This window comes from Malania oleifera, chromosome 13 (genome assembly GCF_029873635.1).
Source record: "Malania oleifera isolate guangnan ecotype guangnan chromosome 13, ASM2987363v1, whole genome shotgun sequence".
Classification (NCBI taxonomy): domain Eukaryota; kingdom Viridiplantae; phylum Streptophyta; class Magnoliopsida; order Santalales; family Ximeniaceae; genus Malania; species Malania oleifera.
The window spans coordinates 29,208,781-29,235,792 of NC_080429.1; the positions used below are offsets into that span (position 1 = coordinate 29,208,781).

General features: G+C 35.1%; 1 protein-coding gene across 2 annotated transcripts; it reads right to left on the reverse strand.

The window, feature by feature from the left end:
* Window positions 1-261: 261 nt before the first annotated feature.
* LOC131146786 (UMP-CMP kinase-like) lies at window positions 262-26,316 on the reverse strand. Of its 2 annotated transcripts, none has more exons than XM_058096573.1 (9): window positions 25,905-26,316; window positions 24,791-24,844; window positions 23,868-23,922; window positions 23,334-23,451; window positions 23,077-23,233; window positions 21,823-21,903; window positions 21,639-21,746; window positions 15,385-15,450; window positions 262-548 (listed from the first exon to the last, which is right to left on the reverse strand). In XM_058096573.1, exons 1-9 carry the CDS (start codon window positions 25,968-25,970, stop codon window positions 534-536), a joined length of 720 nt encoding a protein of 239 aa, XP_057952556.1. In that variant the 5' UTR covers window positions 25,971-26,316; the 3' UTR covers window positions 262-533. The 2 variants fall into 2 exon arrangements, with proteins under 2 accessions (XP_057952556.1, XP_057952555.1); XM_058096572.1 differs by having other exon boundaries at window positions 262-562.
* Window positions 26,317-27,012: the final 696 nt, after the last annotated feature.

The following is a 27,012-nucleotide window of genomic DNA, read 5'->3' on the forward strand; positions in this document are numbered from 1 at the left end:
CTGTACCTCACATGTGCCCAATTCCTAGTGTGCCTGGATGTGTTTGTGATGTTTATGTCTAGTTCATTGAAGGTCTGGAAAGTAGCCTATTTTCGTCCCACCTCTTCCCATTTTAAGATTCGTACCTATGTACTTCATAGGATGTTCCTAATATATATATATATAAGGTTGCAACCACAAACTATAATAGCAATTTCTGACCACAGGAATAAAAAAATTTTAAAGAAAGAAAAATAAAAAATTCAATCAAAGCACCTGAGCTGAAGCAGAACACTGCTTTCATTACAGCTTAAAAGCTACATATATATACATAATAGTAATACACGTAAAATCAAGAAGTCGGAGAAAAGAAAAAGAAAAGGATTACCCCTAAAGCCGCCAAATTTGCCTGCATTATTGGATTCTTGTACTCCACAAAATTTAAAAAAGCTATAAAGCTACCTGTCTTTGCAGGATCAAGGCAGGGGGACTCTAAACAAAAAACAGGGTCTCCCTTTGCTTTGCTTTCTCCTTCAATATATTAAATTTCCTCTTCACTGAATCATCCGCTGCAAAATAAAGTCTATAGAGTTATTGTTGTTGTAATTTGTTGACAAAATGTCCAGTCCTTCCACCAATAAAAAAGGTAAATTACACCACGAGATCCATGATTGATGAACAATTTACTCAAAATTTTGGAGTTTCAATTTAGCTTACATGAGGTTCCTGAACAGAAACTTGAACTATTTTGAATATGAAACTTCAAGGATCAAATTGTCAGGATAAATTTAAGTGAAGTGCAATTTAGTGAAACTTCAGTGGACTTGTGATGTAATTTACCAACCAACAAATAAATAAATAAATAAAACATTCTGCTCCTATATGAATGCGGTCGATCCCATTTGGACTTTGGATTATATAACCAACCACTATCCAACGGAAGAGTCAATAGACCATTTGGGCTGTGGATTAAACATGTGTGCTCTCTTAAGCGTCATAAGCTACTTGTTACCATTCAACAAGAGGTGTATGCCTGTATATACCAGAATACAATTCCTAGAAGAGAAATTTAATGCACATCATTAGCACATGAGATGTCATTTGTTGGTAATAGCAAAAAGCATTGCCTAAGCTAAGGCAAAGGATGCAGGATCCATGCAGTCAACCTGAAATAGTTCGAATGGCTTTGTTAAGTATTGGTTTCAGGGTCTCGATACTCTTAGATATCATGAAAGCAATAGGAATACAAATATCAGTTGCAATGGTCACTATGGATTGTACTACTACGCAACAGCCATAACAGCTGCCACAACTTTGTTTTGATAATTTTTTTTCCTATTTTGTTCACCATTCTCTCAATCTTTTCTTTTGCAAATCAATCCCAATTTACCATGATGAGTACGAGAGGGTGAGATGATTATAATGAGGATGATAATAATACAGAATTATTTAATTTTTTCCAATATTCAAAATAGATGCATTCATTATCTATATGATATGAACAATTTTCTGTTTACAAAAATTTAGATATTTTGAAAATATTAGTAACTTAACATTTCTTTTTGTATTGTCATATGATTTTAGTATAATGAATACTTGCTTTAAGAAGAGAGAAGAACACTTAATAACCTTTAAAAGTGGACAAAATAGAAGTCAAATAGATTTTTTTTTAACTAGGAGGGTAGATCGTGTATCATGCAAGGATTGTAAAGTTATTCCAGGTGAAAGTCTAACCACACAACATAGAGTCTTAGTGTTAGATATATGCATTAAAAAATGGAAGAAAAAGGATAAAATAAACCAATGTAGGAGAACTAGATGGTGGAACCTAAAAGGAGAAAATATAATAAATTTAAAAATAAAATGATCAAAGATGGGAATTGGACCTTAGAGGATGGGATAGATTCAAATACTCTTTGGAATAGATTAGCTAGCTCTATTACAAAGATAGCAAAAGAGATTTTAGGCGAATCAAGGGGAAGATTCTCAAATAGCAAAGAAAGTTGGTGGTAGGATAATGATGTACAAAAAATCATAAAGACAAAAAGAATTTGGTATAAAACGTGGCAAAAATGTAGAAACAGCGATAACTTTGAAAAATATAAGAAGGTAAGAAAAGATGCAAAAAGGGCCGTTAGTGAAGCAAAATATAGATCATTTAATAGTTTGTATGATAGATTAGGTACAAAATAAGGGGAAAGAGATATATTTAAACTTGCTAAAGCTAGATAAAGGAAGAACTAGGACTTAGGAAATGTAAAATGTATAAAAAGTGAGGATGATATTGTCTTGGTTAAGGACAAAGATATTAAAGAAAGATGGCGAAGTTACTTTAGTAAGTTGTTTAACGAAAACCAAATAGAAGGCTTAAATTTAGAATTGTCAAATGAGGAAAAGACTAAAAATATAAGATTTATTCGAAAAATTAGAGTTAACGAAGTTAAGTTTGCACTAAAAAAGATGAAAAATTGGAAAGCTATGGGACCAGATAACATCCCAATTGAAGTTTGGAAATGCTTGGGTGATAACAGAATTATATGGTTAACTAATTTATTTAATACAATTGTAAAAACTAAGAAAATGCCAGATGAATAGAGGAAAAGTACTTTAATACCTATATACAAAAATAAAGGAGATATTCAAAATTGTAATAACTATCGTGAAATTAAACTTATGAGCCATACGATAAAACTATGGGAAATAGTAGTTGAACAAAGATTAAGGTTAGAAACGAAGATCTCAGAAAATCAATTTGGTTTTATGCCTGGGAGATCTACCACAGAAGCTATTTATCTTTTAAGAAGATTAATGGAAAAGTTTAGAGAAAAGAAGAGGGACTTGCATATGATATTTATTGACCTTGAGAAAGCATATGATAGGATACCTAGGGAAGTTCTATGGTGGGTTTTAGAAAAAAGGGTGTATGTTGTAGGTATACCGATGTCATTAAGGATATGTACGATGGAGTAATGACTAGTGTAAAGACTATAGATGGAGAAACTAGAGAATTTCCAATTACCATAGGTGTACATCAAGGATCTGCTTTGAGTCCTTATCTTTTTGCTTTAGTGATGGACCAATTGACTAAGAGTATTCAAAAGGAGGTTCCATGGTGTATGTTGTTTGCAGATGATATTGTATTAATTGACGAGACTAGGGATGGAGTAGAGGCTGAGTTAGAATTATGGAAAGAAGCTTTGGAATCTAGAGGCTTTAAGATAAGTAGAAATAAAACAGAATATATGAAATGTAATTTTAGTAATGATAGGAGGAATATTGGAGACAAAGTTAAACTTGATGATGAAGAAATAAATAGCACTTATAGATTTCGATACCTTGGATCTATTATGCAAGCTGAAGGAGAAATTGAAGATGATGTAATGCATAGAGTTAAAGCAGGTTGGGTAAAATGGAGAAGTTCTTCAAGTGTTCTATGTGATCGTAGAATACCCTTAAAATTGAAAGGGAAGTTTTATAGGACAGCTATAAGACCAGCTATACTATATGGATCAGAATGTTGGGCGACGAAGAAACATAATATCCAAAAAGTAAAAGTTGCCGAGATGAGGATGCTTAGATGGATGAGTGGTATAACATTGAAAGATAAATTAAGGAATGAACATATTCGTGGTAAGTTAGGTGTAGCTCCTATAGAAGATAAGATAAGGGAAGGATGACTCAGATGGTATGGACACTTGCAACGTAGGCCCTATAGTGCACCTGTGAGGAAGAGTGACTTAGTTACTGTGGGGGGCAGTAGAAGGGGTAGGTGTAGACCTAAAATAACTTGGGAGGAGATAGTGAGTAAGGATTTAATATCTTTGAATCTATCAAAAGAAATGGTCCATGATCGCATAAATTGGCGGAAAAGGATTCATATAGCCGACCCCACTTAGTGGGACTAAGGCTTGGTTTTGTTGTTGGTGTTGTTGTTTTATTGTTACTTCAACATTCTATTCTTTTCTAGTTATCGTTTTGTTCTACTTATAATTTTTTTAATGATAAATCTTATGACAGTGGAACACATTTATTCTATGTTTTCTATGCTCTAGAAGATTAATTGAGCATATTATACAAGCTAATGTATTTTGCTTCATTAGTCTATTTATCACACATGATTGATGAAAGGTGCATATATATATATATAATTTTTTGTACATAGCATTTTAAAATCAATGTAAATCCTTACTAAACAATGCCATTAAGGAACTAAAAGATTTAAAATACATTAAAAATCTTTTTAACAAGGCTAAAGGTTTAAAACATGCAAATATTCCATTTTAGATAAGTTTGTGTATGTCTCATGCCTGCTTCCTGTTACATCTACTACTCCCACTTCCCACAACAATTGTTAACACCACATTACACTATCTATTATCATTTTTTAAAGCCATGGCAATCCGTTGACTAGAGCATAGGCAATAGCAAAACTACAACAGAGAAAACCAAAATATAATATTCAAAAAAAAAAAAGTGAGCTCATAAAGAGCCCAAAAATTGATATAGCATATAAAGCTTAGCAATAAGAAGAGTCCCTCCAGCCTGCAGTCCCTTGTTTGATTGCACAAAAAGAGGGAGAGATCATGAAAGGATTTTCTATATAAATGCTGCATGGAGGCTTAACTAAACAAGGCCTTTCAGTGTCATGTGGGAAACTATTTCTATACTAATATAACAACAAATAATGGTCATATGTTTTACATAGAGTCCAAAAGGTGTGTGACACGGGACCGGCTACTTCCTTCAGGCTGCCTATTCAGCATACATCTTTTAGGCATAGAATTAGGAAAATATGATTGTATTAGACTTTTGTTGTGTTCTCTAGTTCCCTGTTATGTTTGTTTGGGGTTTTATGTAATTATCTGTTTTCTGTTTTGGTTAGTTGTAGTATAAATACTTGGTGATGCAGGGGAAGCATCAAGTTTCTGCAGCCATGTAGAAATTAGAAGAGGAGGGGGAAGGGTGAAGAGAGGAGATACCTAGGGGAAACTCACGTTCAATTCAATTCACATTCATCAAATAACTGCCTACATCATGGCTTTCACACACTATCTATTAGAAAGCCTCTAAACACATGAAACTACACACATACCCATAAAACTACATTACATTACAAACATAACCCTAGAATACATAATTACTACAAACAAGCCCCAACATAAATAATCCTAATACAAGCAAACTACACACACATACTCAAACAACTAACTAAGAACATTTGGGTTGCGGACCCAATAAACCATTCACCCTATTCTTTGACATAGCCTCCTAATTGGGTCGAAATGATCCATCCAAATAGCCGCTTCTCGTCCTACATCAATCCCTCCTTCCGGAAAGAACTTGACTCCGTCGAGTTGGGGAAAGTACCAAGGAGTCCATCACTATGAATAAATTCATCTCGTTGCATAAGAAAGGAACCAGCAGTATGCTTCAACTTGGTGAGTGGAAGAATTCGTGATGGCAGAATTTGTGATGTTGTCAATGGAGAGGGAATAAGAATTCTAATATCCATCATGCATCACCTTCCTATCAAATAACCATGGTCAGCCCAAAAGAATGTGACAAATTTTGAGAGGAAGGATATCACATTGCATTGTCTCCATAATGGAACCAATCTTGAAGGTAAGCAACAATCATGGACCTTCAAGTTGGTATTATTCACCGAAGCAATTTTGTATGGTTTGTGATGAGGCTCAACTTCCAAATTTAACTTCTTCACAGTTTCTTAAGAGACTACATTTGTACAACTACCAGGATCAATAACCGAAGTATAAAGTTGTTTTTGGCATATCACTTGAGTTTGAAAGATGTCGGTCCGCCACCAATCCTATGTCTCCTTAACCTTGTGGGAAGAGAGCATATGTCAAAGCACTAAATAGGTTCTCAAATTGCCATCGTCATCAAAGTCACATGGAATTTCTGTTTCAGTTTCAACTACTTGAGTATCATCACCTTCTTCTTCCTCCTCTTTTGCAACAGCCATGAATTGGTGAGGACATTGTGCAGCTCGATGTCCAAAACCTTGACATTTCAAGCATTTGAGTGATGATTGGTCCTTAGAAGTTGTTCCAGAATGCTCAGGAGTCTTCCAAGAGGTATTAGTTTGAACACCGTCACCCAATTGCTCAATTGTCTTCTCCCATACAACTCCACGAGTACTCTTCTCAAACCAAAGGGCTGATGTAGCTCTAGGAGGATTGCATTGCATGTCCTCCTTAATTTGAGTGGCAACTTGTGTTGCATCCCCAACTGTGATGAGACAACATGCAACAAGTTTGGAGGCAATAGCTGGCTTCAACCCTTTTTCTGTACAAAGCTATTATAACGTCCTCTTTCCATTCTACACCAGCAAGAGTAGCCAAATGATAGAATCTACTAGTGTACTCCATCAATGTCTTTTCTTCTTGCTTCAAATCAAAGAGAGGGAGATGAACACACTGCTGATAATTGGGAGGCACAAATTGCTCCTGCATGGCTCACTTCATCTCATCCAATGTTGTCATCTCACCAAATCTCCTTCTTCTAAAAATTTCCCTTTGTTTAATCCACCAAATTTGAGCAGTTCCCTTCAATTTTGATTCAGAAAAGTACAATTTTACAGCCTCATTCATGTCATGCAATCAGAAATAGTACTCCAAATAATAAATCCAATCATCATATTCATCAGGAGAACCATCACCATTAAAATCTGACACTTCTAGTTTAATTACCTCACTCAAATGATTATTTTGGCCTTCACAAAAACTCAAAAGCATGAAGGACACCAGCTATTCCACCATCTTGTTTGGTAGGAAATTCCATGGGCCTTTTACCTATGGCTGCAACTTTGGTTGTTAGCCTATTCAAAGCACCAATAATAGTCTCCAAAGCATTTTCCATATTTTGTATCCTGATAGATAACAGCTCCACCTTTGCAGACAATTCAACATTGATCACCATGATGCACTTAAGTGAAGCAAATCACAAACTTTACTTTCAATTATTTAAGAACAATCTTCAAGTCCCTTTCATCGTGAGTATCATGCAGAAATGAAACAAATTCACTAGCAAAAATCACAAATTGCAGCAATAAAACCTGATTTTTGATACTGCCAGCGACAATTTCTAGGGTTTCATGCCAAATATCACGCTTGCTTACAATATATCGTGTCCGCGACAAAAAATGTCAAGCTGCAGATCAAACTATCATGGAGAAACTCAAAATATCATGGCTGCAGGAAATTCCTCAGGAGACAGGAAATTGCAGAAGATTCTGGGAGATCTTCTCAAGCGCTTCGCCGGCATGTGGGGCGCATGAGTCACTGGCAGCAAGATTCCGACGATGAAACTTCAGGCAACTGCAGATCAGTGGGTAGGAAGCACAGTGGTGGTGGTGATGTGGTGAGAAAAACACAGGACACTAGGGATTCTTGAAAGCCAACGGCTTGAGTACGTTTGGCCAGCACGTAGGGTTCCTCTGGTTATTGGATGGTAATGAAATTTCGAAGGAAGGGTTTTGTGGGGTTTCTTTTTTTGGTGGTGTGAGTGGTGTTGCAGGATGGTTGCTGGAAAGTGGTGTTCGAGATCTGGGGACATGACTGAAATTTCTGAAAAGTTCAGAAACTGCAGAATTGCTTTTTGGTTTTTTTTTAACTGAAATTCAGAGAGAGAGAGAGAGAATTAAGAAACTGAAGGAGAGAAAAGAAGACGATGGGAGGTTGGGGGAGTTGCTGGACAGAAACTGCCAAGAGACAGCAACAGAATTCAGAAATGAGAAAGAGAATTGAGAGAGTTAAGGGAGAGAATTAAAGAAGAAGAAGAAGAAGAAGGCTGCAAGGCAGCAGAGGATTAGGGACAGAACAGGAGATCAGAACAGAGAAGAGAGGAGAAGAAGAGAAGAAATCAGAAATTGAGAGAATTAGGAGAGAAAATTAGAAGAGAAGAAGATAGGTGGAGAAGAACAAGGCAGAAGAGAAAAGGGAAGGGGACAATGGGGGGATTGAAATGGAAGAATGGAGATCGAAGTTGGGCTCTGATACCAAGTGATGCAGGGTCTGCAACAAGGTTCTGCAGCCATGGAGAAATTAGAAGAGAGGAAGGGAAAGGGAGAAGAGAGGAGATACCAGGGGGAAACTCACGTTCAATTCAATTCACATTCATCAAATAACTTCCTACATCATGGCTTTCACACACTATTTATAAGAAAGCCTACAAACACATGAAATTACACACGTACTCCTAAAACTACATTACATTACAAACATACCCCTAGAATACACAATTACTACAAGAAAGCCCCCAACATAAATAATCCTAATACAAGCAAACTACATACACATGCTTAAACAAGTAACTAACTAAGCACATTTGGGTTTTCAGATCCAATAAACCATTCACTCTATTCTTTGACATAGACCTCCTAATTGGGTCGAAATGATCCATCCAAATAGCCGCTTCTCGTCCCACATCACTTGGTTTGTGAGTTGTATAGGACAGTTATCATTTTGAAATCTGACTTCAGTTCAGTTTCCAATTTTCAGTTTTGGTTAGTTGTATGTATAAATACTTGGTTAGTGATTTGGATGGGACTTGTGCATAACTACAATTCCTACAAAGCATTCAAAGCAAAAATATCACAGGAAAAGCCCCAGCACTGAAGCAATGTTCATCTACAACTTCCCAGAAATTGAAGTCATGCCACTCAATTTACCAGCAGCCCTTTTCTGGAAGATTTTCAGGACAGCAATCACCATCGAAAATGGAAACAACTGAAAGGCCTACCTGTAAATTTCATTGCTGTCTGACCACCAATGAACCCCCACATGCCAGCCAAATATTTCTGGCCCAAAAATCCTAAACTTTCATGGCTTTCTTGACACACTGCCACCATAGCTGTAATCAACAGCCAGAAGACCATCACCAGCAGCCCACACACTGGTGAGGCGCATGGTACAGAACCAGAACCATTGGTAACCTCCAGGTTCACAAGAAATTGATTCCAGCTGAGATATTATGTTTTTTTTGTTTTTTTTTTCCCAAGATTTTGAACCTGAATTGAGGAATTCAAGTGCTACTGCATGTTACATGTTTTGAGAAATTGCATGACTGCAGAAAGCTTGACTTGTTGCAACTTTGCTTAGAGTGTTTGGTGAGGTAACCAAAATTCTCTCATTTATCTTGATTAATGTTTACATGATAGGAAATTTAGTAATTTTCATAATTCCAATTCTTGCTACCATTAAAAAAAAAAAAAATCTGCATTTTTCATATAAGCTCCTGTGGTTCATTCATTGCTTGAATCCTTGTTCATATCCATATCCTTGTTGTCATACAATGTTGGAGCATGCCAACTCATGTGGATCATGTTCAATAGCTTAAGTGTGCATTGTAATAATTTTAGGATTCATATCACTTGTAGTCAAGTTTAGTCTTCCACAGCATTGTTGTATCATACTGCATTATCCATGGCCACCAACAAAACCACTAAAACCATCCCCACTGAATTTGCATTAATTGACACACAATCCTTGTCCACCCTGTTAGACGCCCTTTAGATAGTCCAAAAATTTGAGCATCTCACCAAATAATTTGCACAAGTCATGAAGTTGTTGAGTAAATGTCCTAACAGTAGATAGCCTGGAACAATCAGTTAGGCACCCAAATGAATCCCCATATTCAGTAGGGTCAGTTCAAGGCATTCTTCCCACTCTGGGAGTTATTATAGCACCAAACAAGATGATTCAAACCCCAAGACAACCTAGCAGACCACTTCAGCACTTCCAGTTTCAAGTAAACCTAGAGTCTAGGTTTGAGGAGGGTAGTTTTGATGAGTTTTCCAACATAGGGTAACCAAGCTAACCCTAGGCATATGCCACATTCCCCAAGGCATGACCAAGAGGACTATGGAGATCTCACTAAGAGGGTCAAGGTAGATCTACATACCTATGATCGGAAATTAGATCCAAATTCCTTCTTAAATTAGAGGATTACTTTGAGTGGTACTGCATTCGAAGTGAGGACAAAGCTCAGTTTGGCAAGATGAAAATTGCAGAACCTGCCAAGAAGTACTGGCGAACTATTCAACAAACCCTCCAGCAGTTAGACAAACCTCCCATTACAAAAAGGAAGTTAAGAGAAAACATTTGAAAAAGTACCTCCATTTTTCCTATAAGAACCAACTGCCCAGTGAACTTTTGAACCATTGGCAAGCCACCACTGTAGCAGGTTATGTTGGATGATTTAAGCAGCTGTTACCAAGGAGTGGTATTGTTAAGGTCACACATCACAAGTTCACCACGTTCATGAATAGTCTTAAAAAGGCTGCTAGGAGAGAGACAGCTAATCAAAAAGCTATTACCATTGAAAAGTACTTCAAGATCCCTAGTAGGTCATCATCTCAAGTGAGTGAGTCATGTCAAGCCAAATCCTTTTCCTCAATCGTCTATCATTCCTCAGCCTACCGCTGAAGAGAGTACTGGGAGACAGACCATCATGTTACTTTTTCTACTCAATCTAGTATACCTCAAGCTAATAGCTCATCTGTGCAGTGCCATTGTTGTCATGCAAGATATCACATAGCTACTCGTCCTTAACAAGCCTTCACTTTGGAACTAAGACTAATGGTATGATCAATTGTGAGAATCAAGTAGCGGAGGTTGTTTAGTAAAGAGATGAAAGTGAGCTTGTTGATGATTTTAACAAGGATGATAACCATGTCATCACCACAATTGAGCAAGCTGGTTATTTTAACACTTTCATCAGATGTGGGAATAGGACATGCAAGCTGGTTATTAATCGGGGTAGTAGCACGGTTTTTAGAATCTTAATCACAATTAGATTCATACAACCCCACGCCAAATCAATTCAAGTCTTACTAGAGAATCAAAAAAACATCCAAATTGTTTCCGAATCTATTGACTCACCCCTTGAATCTAACAAATCAATTTGAATCGTCAAATTTCACATGATTCTAAATCTATCGTGTCCTACAAGACCTGGATCATTTAAAAGCCTAAAAACATTTTTTTATTGTTCTTTTTATTTTACCCAATTTCCTTCCATTCCTTGTCTAGGTCATTTCTGTTCTGAAATGTGGATAAAGGAAAATTTTAGGTCTTATGTAGCCTTCATAATATCATTTTTCACTCTTTGAGGAGTAAAATGTTCTACCACCGAGAAGAAGGGCAGGACACTTACTGGCTAAGGTAGTGTTGCTTACATTTCTTTGTGTTGTTAAGATACAGAGCTTAGTGATTTTTAGCATTTTTTTCAATTATTTACCAATTATGTTTAAGTTAATTGTTATTTTTTTCTTTTTAATTAGAGAAAGCATATGCATGAAATATATATATATATATATATATATATATATATATTTTGTTGATTAAAACCAAAAGTTCAACTTTTCATTATCTTTTCTCAATTCCTTCCCTTAAACAACATAAAGGACACTTTTAATTAATTTTTTTTAATGCCTTCCCTTACATTTAATTCTTTAGGGAAAGGATAGACATGAAATATATTTCTTCATTGCAAAATTTTAAAATTATATTAATAGTCTAATAGTTGTTTGTATATAGTCAAAATTTAATTGCGTTTGCCTATTTTATTTGTAATTAGTATATGCATGTCATTTGGAATTGATTTTGGAAATTAGTGACAATTCTTACGATCTAATTTAATTCTCGATTCATAAAACTGGATTTTGATTCACAATTCAAATCTCGATTTGACAATTACTGGTAGTAACATGAACATGATATCCAGATCTGCTAAAGGTAGATTGAACTTTAAAGAACAGAGACACCATATTTACCTAGAACGAAGTGTGTTTCTGGTCACAGTACAAGTACAAGAACAAGGTATGCTACTTAAAGAGGCACTTGGTTTTTGGGGAGTAGGCTTAGTTGATACATCATGTTGGGCTGTGATACACTTGAAGCACTTATTTGGGTCGATTACTTGGTTTTCTATGTCAGATCGTGATAAATTTTGAATTGTTTACTTAAGATGGAATATAGAAGTAATGACAATTTAAGCAGCAATATTAATAAATTCAAATACACGTGTGTGTGTGTGTGTGTGTTTAGTTTAGTAATTTGTACATAATTTGCAAGCATTCATTCAAAGTAGTATGTATTATTAATTTGTTCACTTATTCACTTGCAATGTGTCACAATCCCACATTGGGCATGCACTATGGAGATCTTGACCATACAACGACAGAATGGGCTTCAAGTCCTCAACCTTATGAGGCACCTTTAGGCATAGCAAGCAATAGCAAACAATAAATTGCCGGAGTTTGGTTGAGACTGTTATATTTGGTGTCAAAACTACCCTGGGGATGGTGCCATGTGGGTAAGTCTTGCACAAAGTTGTTACCCACTCTAATGGGGGATCTTGTCACGAACCCACATCAGGTGTGCACTAGGAAGATCTTTGCTATACAAGGATGAAGTAGGCTGCAGCCTTGAGCCAGTAAGACCCAAAGGCTGGGACTGTTACACAATACGCATATTTTTATTACTAGTATAGTTTTAAATAAAAAATTAATGCACAAAAATGTGCAATGACGAAAAACAAAATTGCAAAAGTCAGCTATTGATAGGATCCTTTTGCCATTGCCCCAAATAAATGAAGTAATGATTTATGAACCAATTTTAACAGCATCCTAGATGTAAAATACATATAAGGACGGTATAAGGGTCACTAAGAAGCTTAAGACTAATGAAGGTTCTGGAGATCATTGAGAAAATAAAAAAACTGCACTGCAAACCGCAACAGTTAGTTGGAACAGAATCGGTAGTGATTACTGAGCAGAAATGCCTTCCAACTCAAAACACAAATAAGAGCAACATTGGTTGCATCATTTATCCTGGGAGAGCTTTTTCCTATTCAAAAAAATAATAATAATCAGAGTCTTCGAGGTACTTAGTACTAACTGCATAGGCAGGGAAGGCTCTCTGGGTATCATACTTGTCCTTTTTTGGTGTGATAGTCTGGTCTATTTGGTTGGAACAGAAAGCTAGAAGTTCTGTTGGAACATGTCTTCTGATCTCCCTTCTTTTCGATACACAACGGCTTAAAATGGCCCCAGTAGATATCCCTCCCCACTTCCAAACAAAAACTCAAGGGAATCGAACCCAAACTCATGAACCAAGCTTGTCCGGGGCATTATGTGATTGCTTGTCTTGTGTTCATGGGATGGGTAATCATCAAGTAAATAACTTTGTAGGCTTCATTCTTTGAGTAGGATAATGTCTTAGTCAAAAATGGGAGTATGACTCCTATGTCAGTTTTATGTTTCTTGGTGCTAGAGCCCAAATAGCATAGAAAGCTCTTTAAGGGGAGGATGAGTGTTCATCAGTCATTGTAAAACTGACTAACTATTGTAAATGTGTTTAGCCTACTTGCCTCCCTCACTAAACACATGTTGCATGTGAAGGTGTGAATAATAAATTGCATTCCTTTATATTTTACCATGTGAGTCTCATTTGCCTTCATGTTTGCTTACTGCGTCCACTTTTTTTGCATTTGATGGTTGTGAATTTGTTCATGTGGTGAAATTGCGGTATACTTTAACTAGTTAAGCTAGTTTATTATAACTAGTGTTGCATGGTCCTTAAATAGGTGCGAAGTGTTTGGGCCATGACACCTGGCCTTCCCACATTGATGGAGGGGGTGGGGTTGAGGAAATGAACCACCTGCACCAAAGGCAAAGTCCCTTCTAATCTCTTGTTGGGTATGCTAGTTCTCCCAGCCCCACCTTGGGGCACTGCATAGGATAGTTTTCCCAGCTTCACTTGTGCGCTGCTGCTGGTTTTTTTTTTAAAGGAAATAAGGAGTGTCTTACTAATATGCAATGAACATGGAAATCTTTTTGCTCATTTTATCCTCTTTCTTATCTCGATTTTCTAGTCTTAATAAATTTCTTCTTTTACTATAAGACAAAATTCCTCTTAAGCACTATAACAGGAAATTTTCGCATGTAGACATCTACCATGCAGAAAAAACCTCCCTGAATTGGTTTGCTTAGGAAGTTGTCAATGCTAAATAATTAGTCGTGTGATCTTGGATAATCTGATTAGCAATAGTACTTTTCCACAATTCCCATTATGCATCTCTTAGATGGTAATTATCAAACTTCCATTTTTTAGGGCAACCCAAGTGACTATGCAAACTGTTAGATAACTAATTATCCAAAAAACTTAAATTATTAGGAATTGGGCCCAAGAATATATGTCAAACTAGCCAACAGTCCCCTTCATTTGCAATTAAATCTCACACAAATAAAGTTGAACAACCTAAAGTTGCCAGTGCACAAATACAAATAAAACAAAGTGCATAGAGCAGTAAGGACTATGACAACCATCATGATGAAACAAACACAGAACACAAGAATTGAATCCAGGGCCACCTGGAACCAAAAGTTCTAATCCATGTTCACAAATCAACAAGTTCCCAAAATATTAAGTTTTAAGGAATTTGCTCAACAATGCATATAAAAGCTATAAAGCTATCCAATACTTATAATAGTCCTACTACTCAGATTTTGATCATTTCCTTTCAAGATTATATGAGAAATCATATAATAGATTTACTGAGAAATCTGGATCAAATGAAAAGATAAATCCACTAAGAAACATGTCAATGTAGCCCTACTGGACACATCACACACAACGAAAAGATAAATGCAGCAGAATAGGTAACAAGGATGGAGATTACTAAGATATATATACCCTGTCCATATATTTGTGTCATTATTCTTGTTACTTGGAACAGGGCACACTCGATGTTTGTGCAACAAGTTCAATAGTTGATTTGGAAAAAAATTTAGCTTGAATTACGAAAAGCAATTATCAGAAGTGATTTTTCTCTGCTCTTTCTTTTAATTTAAAATTTTTGGAATCTCAAATTATTTTGGCATGTGTCTGGAGAGAGAGAGAGAGAGAGAGAGAGAGATAGGTCTGGATCAAGAAAATTAGTTTGTACAGAAATTTGAGAGAGTTTAAAGAGATTTGGTTTATTTGAGAAAGAGTTTTAACGAATGTGGGGTTGTTCCTTCTGCATATTTATTATATTGTCCCATTTAAGAATTTTTCCTAGTTGTTTGGAATATTTATTTGAAATATTTTAAGAAAAGTAATAAATCTCATTTATTTTGATAAATGGGAAGGACTGTTTCCTTTATCAAAGTTGTTGTCCTTGTCACTGTTTTTTGTTTATTTCTGGTAATATGTTGTTTTTACTATAGGATACATTTATCTAATAAATCGGACAGCAATTATTACGATGCTCCATAATGGTAAAATAACAAACTATGGCAAAGACAAAGTAAAATGCTTAGTGACAAGAAACTACCTTTTTGAGTAACAGCAAAAGAATTAAAAACGAAATTATCAGCAATAAAGCATACACAAGTTATACCTTGTATGCAGCAAACACTGGACGAACTTGTTCAAATATTTCATCTACTGTTCCTACTGCATTTATCTGTGTGCAAAGGTTACATTAGCATAGTCAGCGTGTAAGTCCTTAAAATGCAACTCCTTGTATAGCCAAGTTTAGAACGAAATCAAGAAGGCAAGATTTAAGAAAAATGAATACGTGAAAAAAAAAAAAATTAAAGCCAATGAAAAGAAAGGCTCAAAGACAAGTTATTCAATGTCACAATGTACCAAGCAATGACATGTGAGAAAGCCGTGAACCTACTGAAGTTAGTTAATTCAGTTATTTAGTTGAAAAGTCAGCAGACAACTCGGCTTATGGTCAGCAGAACATTCAGAAATAAAATTATTCAGTCAGCAAGCAGCAGCCAATGTGATTCTTATTCAAAGTTCTATTCAGTTTTTCAAAGTGGAATACAGCTGTCATCCATTAATAGGGCAGGAGTGAGTTATTTAGTCTAGGAACTTGTCATATTCTTTGCCTTGTTTATAGGTTTAATTAATGAGTTGTTAAGTCCCTAGAATATTAAAATTTCCCATCTATTCCCCATGTACTCTACCCTATAAATAGTGGTCTTATCCCAGTCATTTTAAGTAGTGAAAAAATAGAAAAGAATCTCAAAAATCCAGCAAAAAGTGCTGCAGCACTGTAGCTTTTATATATGTAATTTCTTCATTAAGTCAGTAAATTAAAGAGGCAATTTTTTAGTATTTTTTCTTCTCTGTTTTTTCTGTTTTTCTATTCTTCTGTTCCAACAAAATTTGGTATCAGAGCCATGTCGTCCAGCACCTCTTCCTCTGCTGGAACTATGTTCAATTATTCTCAAAACCAAGTACCCATCTTCAAAGGAGAAAATTATGGGTACTGGGCTGATCAAATGAAAATTTTCTTCATTGCACAAGACTTATGGGAGATTATTGAAGAAGGGTATGATGATTCAACTTCAGCATATGATGATTCATCCTCTACAAACACAAGCACTGCCATGGTCTTAAATTTCCAAGAAATTGTTGAAATTTCCATCGAAATTTCCGATTTCCATTACCCTCGAAATGGAAATGGCAGTCAATTTACATCTTGCATAATTTCTGTCAAAATCTCAATGAATCATTCGAAATTTTAGCAAAACTTGTCAAAATTTTAACTATACAATGAAATTTCCTCAGAATTCAAATTAGAGATTTAGGAGTGAAGTGAAATTTTCCTTTTAGTTTATTTTATTTATTTTTATCGAAACAAGAGATTATTACAAGTGCTTTTGAAATTAATGAAAAAAAAAAACGTACAACAAAATTTTATTTAACTAATCAAGTCTAAAATATCATTATTTGTGTGATATATAATATTTAAATGATTTATGAATTTCATTTGTATTACCTAGATATGTTTAATGTACATTATCTTACAAATATGTTTGATTAGCATACTATATTATAATTTTTCCACCTCATACACAACATTGATGTATTTAACTTGTAATATATTAGTCCTAAAACTTACATTATTATGTCTATTAACCATTTCTAAAGTTTCATAAAGAATTCCTTGCTTTACTACTGATTTCAGTTATTTTTTCAAACCGAAATCGAAACTTACATCAAAATCAAAATTTCCATCAAAATTTCCATACATTTGGAGCTTCGAAATTTGGGTCGAAATCGAAATTTAAGACCTTGAGCACAGCAACCTCATCTCAGAAATCTGCCAAGAACAAAGAAAAAATAAAAAAATAATGCTCTTGCTTTGAGTTATCTTCATCAAGGGATCAGCAAGACCATCTATCCCCGCATCTTTGGCATTCAAAAGGCTAAAGACGCATGGGAAACACTGCAGAAGGAATTACAAGGAATTAATAAAGTAGTCTCGATCCGACTAGAATCTCTTTGGAAGAACTTTAATTGCTTGGCAATGAAAGATTTTGAAAGCATCAAAGATTTTTTCTCAGATAGAAGAAAAAAAGATCGTTGAAAAAATTCTCAAAAGTTTACGACCAAAATTTGATCATGCAGCTGCAGCAATTGAAGAATCAAAAGACCTCTCAATTATGACCATGTTTGACCTCTGTGGTTCTTTAGAATCACATAAGGAAAGAATTAAAAGATCTTCAGGTCAGCCCTTGGAGCAGGATTTTCAATCAAAGCTCAATTTGAACCAGAAAAATCAAGGGAGAAAGGGAAATTTTCAGCAACAAGATCAGTCTCAAAGAGGCCAAAATAATCAGTCTCGTGGTTGTGGAAGAGACCGTGGCAGAGGCAGGAATTCTCAGCCTCAAAGGTCCAGCAATCAAGGACAGAATAGCATCATATGCAAGAAGTCAAATCACACCTCAGCTGAATGCTATTTAAGGTGTAAAAGGTGTCGCATTCCAAACCATTCAAACCAGGATTGTTGGCACAAGAAGAATGAAAGTTCAGAAGCAAATTTTAGCAAGGAAAATGATGAAAAGCAAGTGTTTCTCACTTGTCTCAATGTTGAAAGCAACGACAACAAGGTTTGGTACCTTGGCAGTGGCTGCAGCAGTCATATGATAGGTAACCATGAGTTATTTTTTAAAATTAATGAAAATGCTTCAAATTCCGTTATTCTTGACGATGGGAAATTTGTAAAAGTTGAAGGAAAAGGTGTAATAGCAGTGCAGTCCATATCAAGTGAGCAAAAATTCATCCATGATGTTCTTTATGTCCCAAGTCTTGCTCACAATCTCTTAAGTGTGGGGTAGTTAATTCAAAAGTGATATCAAGTCCATTTCGAAGGAAATGAATGCAGAATCATAGACAAGAAGAAAAACTCGCTGATGGCTCAAGTTGAGATGAATCAAAACAAAGTTTTTCCACTCCATCAACTACACAAGTCTAGTGGCTTTAAAGAGTGAAATTTCAAACAAATCTCAAATATGGGCATTTAAATCATAAGGGACTGTAGCTTCTCAAGCAAAAGGATATGATTCGTGGTCTTCCCCAAATAAATCAAATTGAAGGAGTTTGTGAAGGCTGTATTTACGAGAAGATGCACCACCTTCCTTTCCCAAAAACTTCTTGGAGGGCCAAACCTCCTTTGGAGCTTGTTCATGCGGATATATTTGGTCCCACAAGAACACCAATCTCTCGGAAACAAAAGGTATTTCATCCTTTTTGTTGATGATTTTACTAGAATGATATGGTTGTATTTTATTCAGCAAAAAGCAGATGCCTTCTCAATATTTCTGGAGTTCAAAGCCCTCGTCGAAAGGCAAACTAGGCCGAAAATGAAGACCTTAAGAACTGATCGTGGAGGTGAATTCATATATCACCCTTTCATGAATTATTGCAAGAAAGAAGGCATTCAAAGGCAACTAATAGTGAGTAGAAACCCTCAGCAGAATGGAGTTGCTGAAAGAAAGAACCGGACCATTGTTGAAATGGCTCGGAGCATGGTAAAGGTAAAGAACTTCCTAATTCTCTTTGGGCTGAAGCTGTACATACCACTGTTTATATCTTAAACAGGTCACCAAAAAAATCAGTGAAGAATAGAACTCTCTATGAGGCTTGGAGTGGGAGAAAACCAGATGTTAGTCATCTGAAAGTGTTTGGTTGTCTAGCCTACTCACTCAACAAAGCTCCTAATAAGGACAAGTTTGATCAAAAGGGAGAAAATTTTCTATTTATTGGGTACAGTGATGATCAAAAGGGCTACCGACTGCTGAATCTTGTTAATCACAAGCTAACAGTGGAAAGAGATGTCATCTTTGAAGAAAGGGGAGTATGGCAGTGGACTTCCAGCGGCCAGAACTCAACAAATATTCCATATTTTGTACCAACTGAAGCAACAAGACCTAAATCAACCACTGTATCTCAGAATCCAGCAATTTCAAAAGCTTAAATTGCACTCGAGAACCTTAGTTCAAAATCTAAAAATTTAGAAAATGAAGGAATTTCATCCTCTTCACCTATTCTAAGAAGATTTGAAAGAGTTAGAAGACCTCCGGAGAGGTATGGTGATTTTCGAAGCTATTTTTCTAATAAAAATTCAGAATTTGCTCTTTTCGCTTGTGAGCCACAGAATTTTGAAGATGCGGTGAAGGATAACAAACGGAAAAATGCCATGGAAGAAGAGCTGAACGTGATTGAAAATAACAACACATGGAAGCTTGTGGATCCTCCTGAAGGCAAAGATATTATTGGTCTCAAGTGGGTTTACAAAACCAAGTACAATAAGGATGGTTCCATTCAAAAGTACAAGGCCAGATTGGTTGCCAAAGGTTATTCTCAACAAACTGGAGTTGATTTCAATGAGACCTTTGCACCGGTTGCAAGAATTGAGACAATTCAGCTTGTACTTGCAATAGCTGCCAAATTGGAGTTAAATGTGTATCAAATGGATGTTAAATCTGCATTTCTCAACGGAGAACTAAATGAAGAAGTTTATGTTGAGCAGCCACGTGGATATGAAGTGAAGGGCAAAGAAGAAAAGGTGTACAAACTGAATAAGGCTTTGTATGGCCTCAAACAAGCTCCACGAGCTTGGAATAGTAAGATTGATTCTTATTTGTAGAATTCAAGATTTCAAAAAAGCTCTCATGAACCAGCTCTTTATTTTTTTTTAAAAAGAAACTGATTTCATCATTGTTTGCTTGTACGTTGATGATCTGATTTACTTTGGAAGCAATCTTCACTTACTTGCTGATTTCAAGCACTCAATGATGAAAAATTTTAAGATGACAAACTTAGGGATCATGAAGTACTTTCTCGAGATGCAAGTTAAGCAAGGAAGAAAGGAAATTTTCATTTCCCAAGAAAAGTATGCAGCTGATATCTTGAAGAAATTTCATATGAAGGACTGTAAGGCTATAAGTACTCCTATGGCTCCAAATGAAAAATTAAATTCTGATGATGGAGCTAAGAAATTCGACAAAAATCAGTATAGGAGTTTAGTTGGATCCCTTATTTACTTGACTCATACTAGGCCTGATATTACACAAGTTGTTAGCATGTTATCTAGGTTCATGTACAGCCCAAGTGTACTTCATTATGCAGCAGCAAAAAGGGTATTAAGATACCTTAAAGGCACACTAAAACTTGGACTGAAGTACAGCAAAGATTCTGAGTTTGTTTTGACCGGATTCACTGACAGTGATTGGGCCAGATCAGTTGATGATCGAAAAAGCACATCGGCATATGTTTTCTGCCTTGGAAATGGCACCATTTCATGGTGTTCAAGAAAACAAAACACTGTTTCCTTGTCATCTGCAGAAGCAGAATATATTTCAGCAACAGAGGCTGCTTGTGAAGGAGTTTGGCTAAGGAAATTACTTAGTGATTTAGGACTAAAGCAAGAGGATCCTACAACCATTTATTGTGATAATATGTTAGCAATAGCTCTAACTAAGAACCCAATTTTTCATGCCAGGACAAAGCATATTGAGGTCAGACATCACTTTAAACGTGACCTTGTGTAGAAGGAAGAAACGAAGCTAGAATTCATCAACACTAATGAACAACCAGCAGACATGCTCACAAAACCTATTACTACTGAGAAGTTTTTGAAGTTCAGAGACATGTTAGGACTCTCGGTTTTAGAGGGGAATTTGTGAGAAAGCCGTGAACCTACTGAAGTTAGTTAATTCAGTTATTTAGTTGAAAAGTCAGCAGACAACTCAGCTTACAGTCAGCAAAACATTCAGCAATAAAATTATTCAGTCAGCAAGTTGCAGCCAGTGTGATTCTTATTCAAAATTCTGTTCAGTTTTTCAAAGTGGAATACAGCTGTCATCCATTAATAGCACAGGAGTGAGTTCTTTAGTCTAGGAACTTGTCATATTCTTTGCCTTGTTTCTAGGTTTATTTAATGAGTTGTTAAGTCCCTAGAATATCAAAATTTCCCATCTATTCCCCATGTACTCTGCCCTATAAATAGTGGCCTTATCCCAGTCATTTTAAGTAGTGAGAAAATAGAAAAGAAACTTAAAAATCCAGCAAAAAGAGCTGCAGCACTGTAGCTTTTTATATATGTAATTTCTTCATCAAGTCAGTAAATTAAATAGGCATTTTTCAGTATTTTTTCTTCTCTGTTTTTTTTGTTTTTCTATTCTTCTGTTCCAACATGACATTCCAACACAAACACAAGGAGCGGCAGGGGATCAATCACAAATAATTTTAATGTGGAAACAAAGACTTGTCAACCACAGGGAGATAATTAAAACTGTACTGCTATCCTTATTAGTAAGAATAACTTTCAAAGGAGTACAGAATGAATACCCTGTGGAGTTTCCCTTTCTCTGAGTAATAGTTGATAACAGGAAGATTTAGTGCTGTAAATACTTTAAGGCGCTTCTTAATTGTATCAATATTATCATCAACTCGTCCCTGAATCATAATAACACATTTAGTGAAAAGAAGGAAAGAAAAAAAGCAAGCTCAAAATGCATTAAATTTGTGGAACCTGGTTACGGCTAAGCACTCGTTTTACCATCTCCTCTTCAGGGCAATCAAAGAAAAGCACGATATTTGGTTCCGCTCCAATCTACATCCAGGTCCAATTAATAGTCATAATTCACACCCACGGTAAAGAACATGCATGATCCTATTAGAGATTCTTCAAATGTTATTCACTAGTTCCATTTTCCTTCAATTTAAGCATATCATCTCTACTCCACTAGGAAGAATCAAGAACATGGTTTTAAATAAAGGTCGCGACCATTACGTAACTTCATTATGTAATGGTTTTTTGGGTTGTCGATACCGTTACACACCGCGAAATCAGTGTGAAGAAAAATAACGACTGTAGCGGCCGTTACGGGCCGTGACCGTTACATAAAGGGCACTACGGCCGTTACGTAACTACTACAGGACTGTTACACCAAAAATTTTATTTTATTTTTTACTTTTTCTTCTCACTTTTCTCTCTCTTTCATAAATCATTCTCAATATACTATGTGGCGAGAGGGGTAAAAGATTATAATGAGGATGACAATGATACAAAATTTACTATTTCTTTAAATACTCACAATAGACACATTAATTAACAATTTGAAAATACTAGTTAGGAAAATATTTTATTTTGATAATATTAGTAATATGATATTTATGTTTTATATTTTTCAACTTCAACCATCTTTCTTTTCTATCTATTTTATATTTGTATTATTTGTAAGTCTTATGTGTCTAATAGATTAATGGAGTGTATAATGTATTTTGTTCTATTGATTAATTTAGCACACATAAGAATTTATCACAAATAAGAACAGTGAGAAGTATAAATGCACACACACAGGTAATTTTTCTATCAATAGTGGTTTGAAACAAATGTAAACTTGTTGCCCTTACCAAAGAACTTAGTTACTCGAATTAAATGATCCAAAATACACTAAAACTCTTTCTAAGAAGGGCTAAAAGCTTAAAACATGCAAGTACGCTAATATGCAAAAGGTTGTGCGTGCTTCAAAAATATTCACAGTCGTTTCACCCATTTCCCGTTATATAACATCCACTACTCCCGCTTCCCGTTATACTTGTTACCGTTACGTTACGCTACCCGCAACCGCGATTTAAAACCATGATCAAGAAGGTTTTTGTAATTTCAAAATTGATGGAGCAATGTGGCTCCTTCAAATGCATTTGAAACATATATGATAGATGAATAGAGTGAGAAACATAATTTTCACCAACACTGTAGTTGGAAGAGAGAGGAACTCACAATTTGTTCAAATGCCGTGCGGTTCTCCACACTTCGTGGGAAACCATCAATTAAGAATTTAAAATTTTCACTCAATTCCATTGCGTTCTGGATCAGTTTCACAGTCACTTCCGAAGGAACAATTTTCCCTTCCTTAATTATTTCAAGAATCATGGCCCTGAAATAAAAAAAGTTTACCATCATCAAGAAGCCCCCACACTATCAAGCAGCATGCTAAGTATCTCAGTTGAGAAAATATAGCATAATTAGTTAATTACCCATTTTCACTGTCAGATGATATTTCCTTCCGCAATAGATCTCCAGCACTGAGGTGTGAGAATCCAAAGGTTTCAACAATCTTTGTGCATTGTGTGCCTTTGCCGCTACCAGGACCACCTAAAAGCAAATTGAATAAATTGGTGTAAGCATCAGTATTTTTCACAAATTAAGTAATTTTACAAGCAATACTGATGGTAAATGCAGCTCCAAACAACATTGGTCATGCCTTGTCTTCCCTTTAACAAGCTTTATGGCACTATCTGCACCTTATGTCAGAAGATTGTAGGATTGTAGGCCATTCAAGAAAAACTAGCATAGATAAGTTCCCTAAAGTTGTGTCTGGAAGTTTGGATATATTCGAACTCCAAGCCCCCAAAAATGCAAGAGTATATAAAAATAAAATTCAAAAAAAAATGCTATCAACGGGAAAAATAAAATTCTAATCACAGAGATAATTGACATGGTTTTGACTATTGAATAGCAGAGAGAAAACACAAAGACAAAAATGTTAATTCATAACCAAAATGTATTACCTAAGACGAAAGTAATGAATGGGGTTTTCTCTTTAGGAGACATTCCACCTTTTGCCTACATCCAAACAAGGAAAGAACAAGATACGCATAATTCATCTAACATCTAACAAAACAAGTTAAATAATTCAAAAGATATCATATGCACCTTCTCTAGTTCAATGTTTGCAAAAATGAAATGACCATTATAGCATTGTTCCATGCTGGGGATTACATTAATGTACATTAATGGAATTGACGAATCATGTAATATGGTACACATAGAACAAAATGAATTCATGTTTATAGAATTTAGCAAAGGACCCCTGCAATGCTTGTCAACCTGATACAAACTTTTTCTTTTTTCTTTTTTCCAGGTTTTGGATGCACTATCCTGACAAACAGGTAAGACACTCAAACACCGAACAGGGAGTAAAGTTGCTATGAGTATCAATAAACACACCAGTAAGGAATAATATGATCATGATTGACATACTTTAGGAGAATTGGAAAGCCAAATAAAATGTCAGTCCAAACTCCAAACCACTAGACAGGGCCTGATAACTAATGCTTTCATGACATTACACCGGAAGATTATCTGTGCTGCAGACCCAAATATTTGAGATGAATCTGTATTGAGCTGATACAGAACTAAATATAATGTCATTGTTAACAGTGTTAAGCTAAATGGGTGCACTTACAGATATGTGCAAGATTTAGAATTTTTATTTTCATTAACATTTCATTGCATATTGCGGAATAACATTCAGAAGTTCCATTAATTGAAGCCAAATCAACTAACCAAGTAAATTTCAGAACCCCAATATAACTAAATGCCATATAAGCTCAAGTATAGGAAGCAATCTTAATCACCAATCTTGAAGAAGAGGATGAAGGTAATGAGGAAGAATATGGCAACTATGATGGCAACGACATAAACTATATACCTGAGTGAGTATTTCTTTTGTGTTTGATTCCCAAAACTTCAATCCATGTGTTGCCTGCAGCGAATAGCACAAAAAATGGAGTTACAAGTTGCCGCATGCATATGCACTCGGGTGAGGGAGGTTAAAAAAAAAAAAGGATAAAAATTAAGCAAGAATAAGAATGATATTAAGTGGTACTATTAGTAAAATAAATGAACAATTAGAATCACATTGAACCAAACATGAATGACCATGACTCCTAGTTTCGCACCTGCAGGACAATATGAACACAAATCACAGAATCTAAAACACTGTCAACATAAAATACTTGAAAAGTACCCTGGAGCTATCCTTTTCTCATTTTACACAATTTCTTTTAACAGGAATTGAAAAGTAAAAAGGATGCAAAGCATCCGCTCCACAAGCTCAAATAGGATTCTGAACGTTTTAAGGATATCATAAAAATATTGGATACATCCTTTAAATTCTCAATTTTTTCAGCCATACTTCTCAGTTCTCAATGATCTTTGAGGCCCGCGCATTATCTTTATGATGAAGTGATTTAGTGTTGCACCATCAAAAATTGATTTTTTAATTTGTCTCACTTAATTTAATCAGTCATTCATTGTTTCAAGTTTCTAACACGCTTGCATTCTTAGATTTCAAAACTTCCTTCTTCTTTTTCTTTTTTGGTAATTAGATTTTCTAACTTCTTTAGTTGTTGAGAAAATGTAGCGTGAGGAAATACTATTAAAATTCTAACCCTTGGTTCATCAATCCGCAATTGGATTGCGATACCCCACAACCATCGTACACGTCAATATTAAGTAGGCATCGATTTCATTAGCTTTGCGTTTTCTGACTTTTCAGGCGGACCAAACAGAAGCTGAGAAAGGTTTTTCTTGACCACATTTTAATCTAGGAAAACAACCCTGAAAATGTCGCCAATGATCTGAATTCTGAAGGCTTAACCAGAGTGATATACCAAAGAAAGCTAAAAAAAGGGTTGAACTTATACAACCATACAACAATAAGCAAACGTATTTGAAAACAAAACCTGAATCAGACACAATCACAAGCCGAATCTCAAAACAATGCAACAACAACTCAGGGATGCATGAGAGCGGATCAACACCTGGTCTCTAACAGGTGATTTTGACGATGAAATCAAAGTAGAAATAAAGCTGACGCGCCTCCACATCTCTCTCTCTCCCTCTCTATCTCTCTGAAGCTCTCTTCGTAGGTGTACTTGGCTTGTTTTGCTTCTCACTTCTCAGAGACTTTTCGTCGAACATATTCCGTGATATAGTGGGAGGAGCTTTGAACACGTCCTGCGCTTGCAGCGGAAATGTAATAAATCTCTCTCTCTCTCCAATCCCAACTCCCAATGCAGCAGGATCTGCTTGATTTTGACTATTGCATTTATTTTGATTTTTAAATTTCAACTAAAACTTCAAAAAACAGAGAACTCAGATAGAACTATCGTCTATATTGAATTGAATTTTCTTAGGGAGTGTTGAATTTTGAAAATTTGACAATATTTTTATAAATAAAAAATTACATAAAATATGCTTACTTATTTCCCAATTTTTTCTATGAATAAATTTTATAAAAATCTTATTTAAACAAGAATCCTATTTTTAAACCAAACTGTCATTACAATTTTGTTAAGTCGGATTATAATGGTCATATAATATAATATTATATTTAAAATAATAAACTATTACTAAATAAAATTTAAATTACTATATTATAATAATTAAATATAATAATTAAAATTTAGAAAAGTAATAATATTGTCGTCCATAATTTTGGTTAATTAATTATTTAAGTGTTAAATTCTTTAAATTTATGATTGTTGAAAATTTTAAGAAACATATTTTACATATGCATTCTTAGTAGGTTTTTATGTTAAAATATAATTATTATTTTTATATTAGTTATACACGATAAAAGTATAATGATTATTTTCTTAAAATATCTACCATATGAAATAAATTCATATAAATATTATAATATGAGCCAAACAAAATGTTTATATTAAGTAGGAATCTCATTCATAAGATTGTTATTTTATGAGAATATTTTTTTGCACTGCAAATCAAATGATCCCTTAGGATCCTTAATCCCAGTAGTCACAATATGTAATCTTCAATATTCTCTCTTTTTTTTCTTTTACATTTTAATCATTATATTTTGTACTTAATTACAAACCACACTCAACTCAAAATATTTGAAACTAT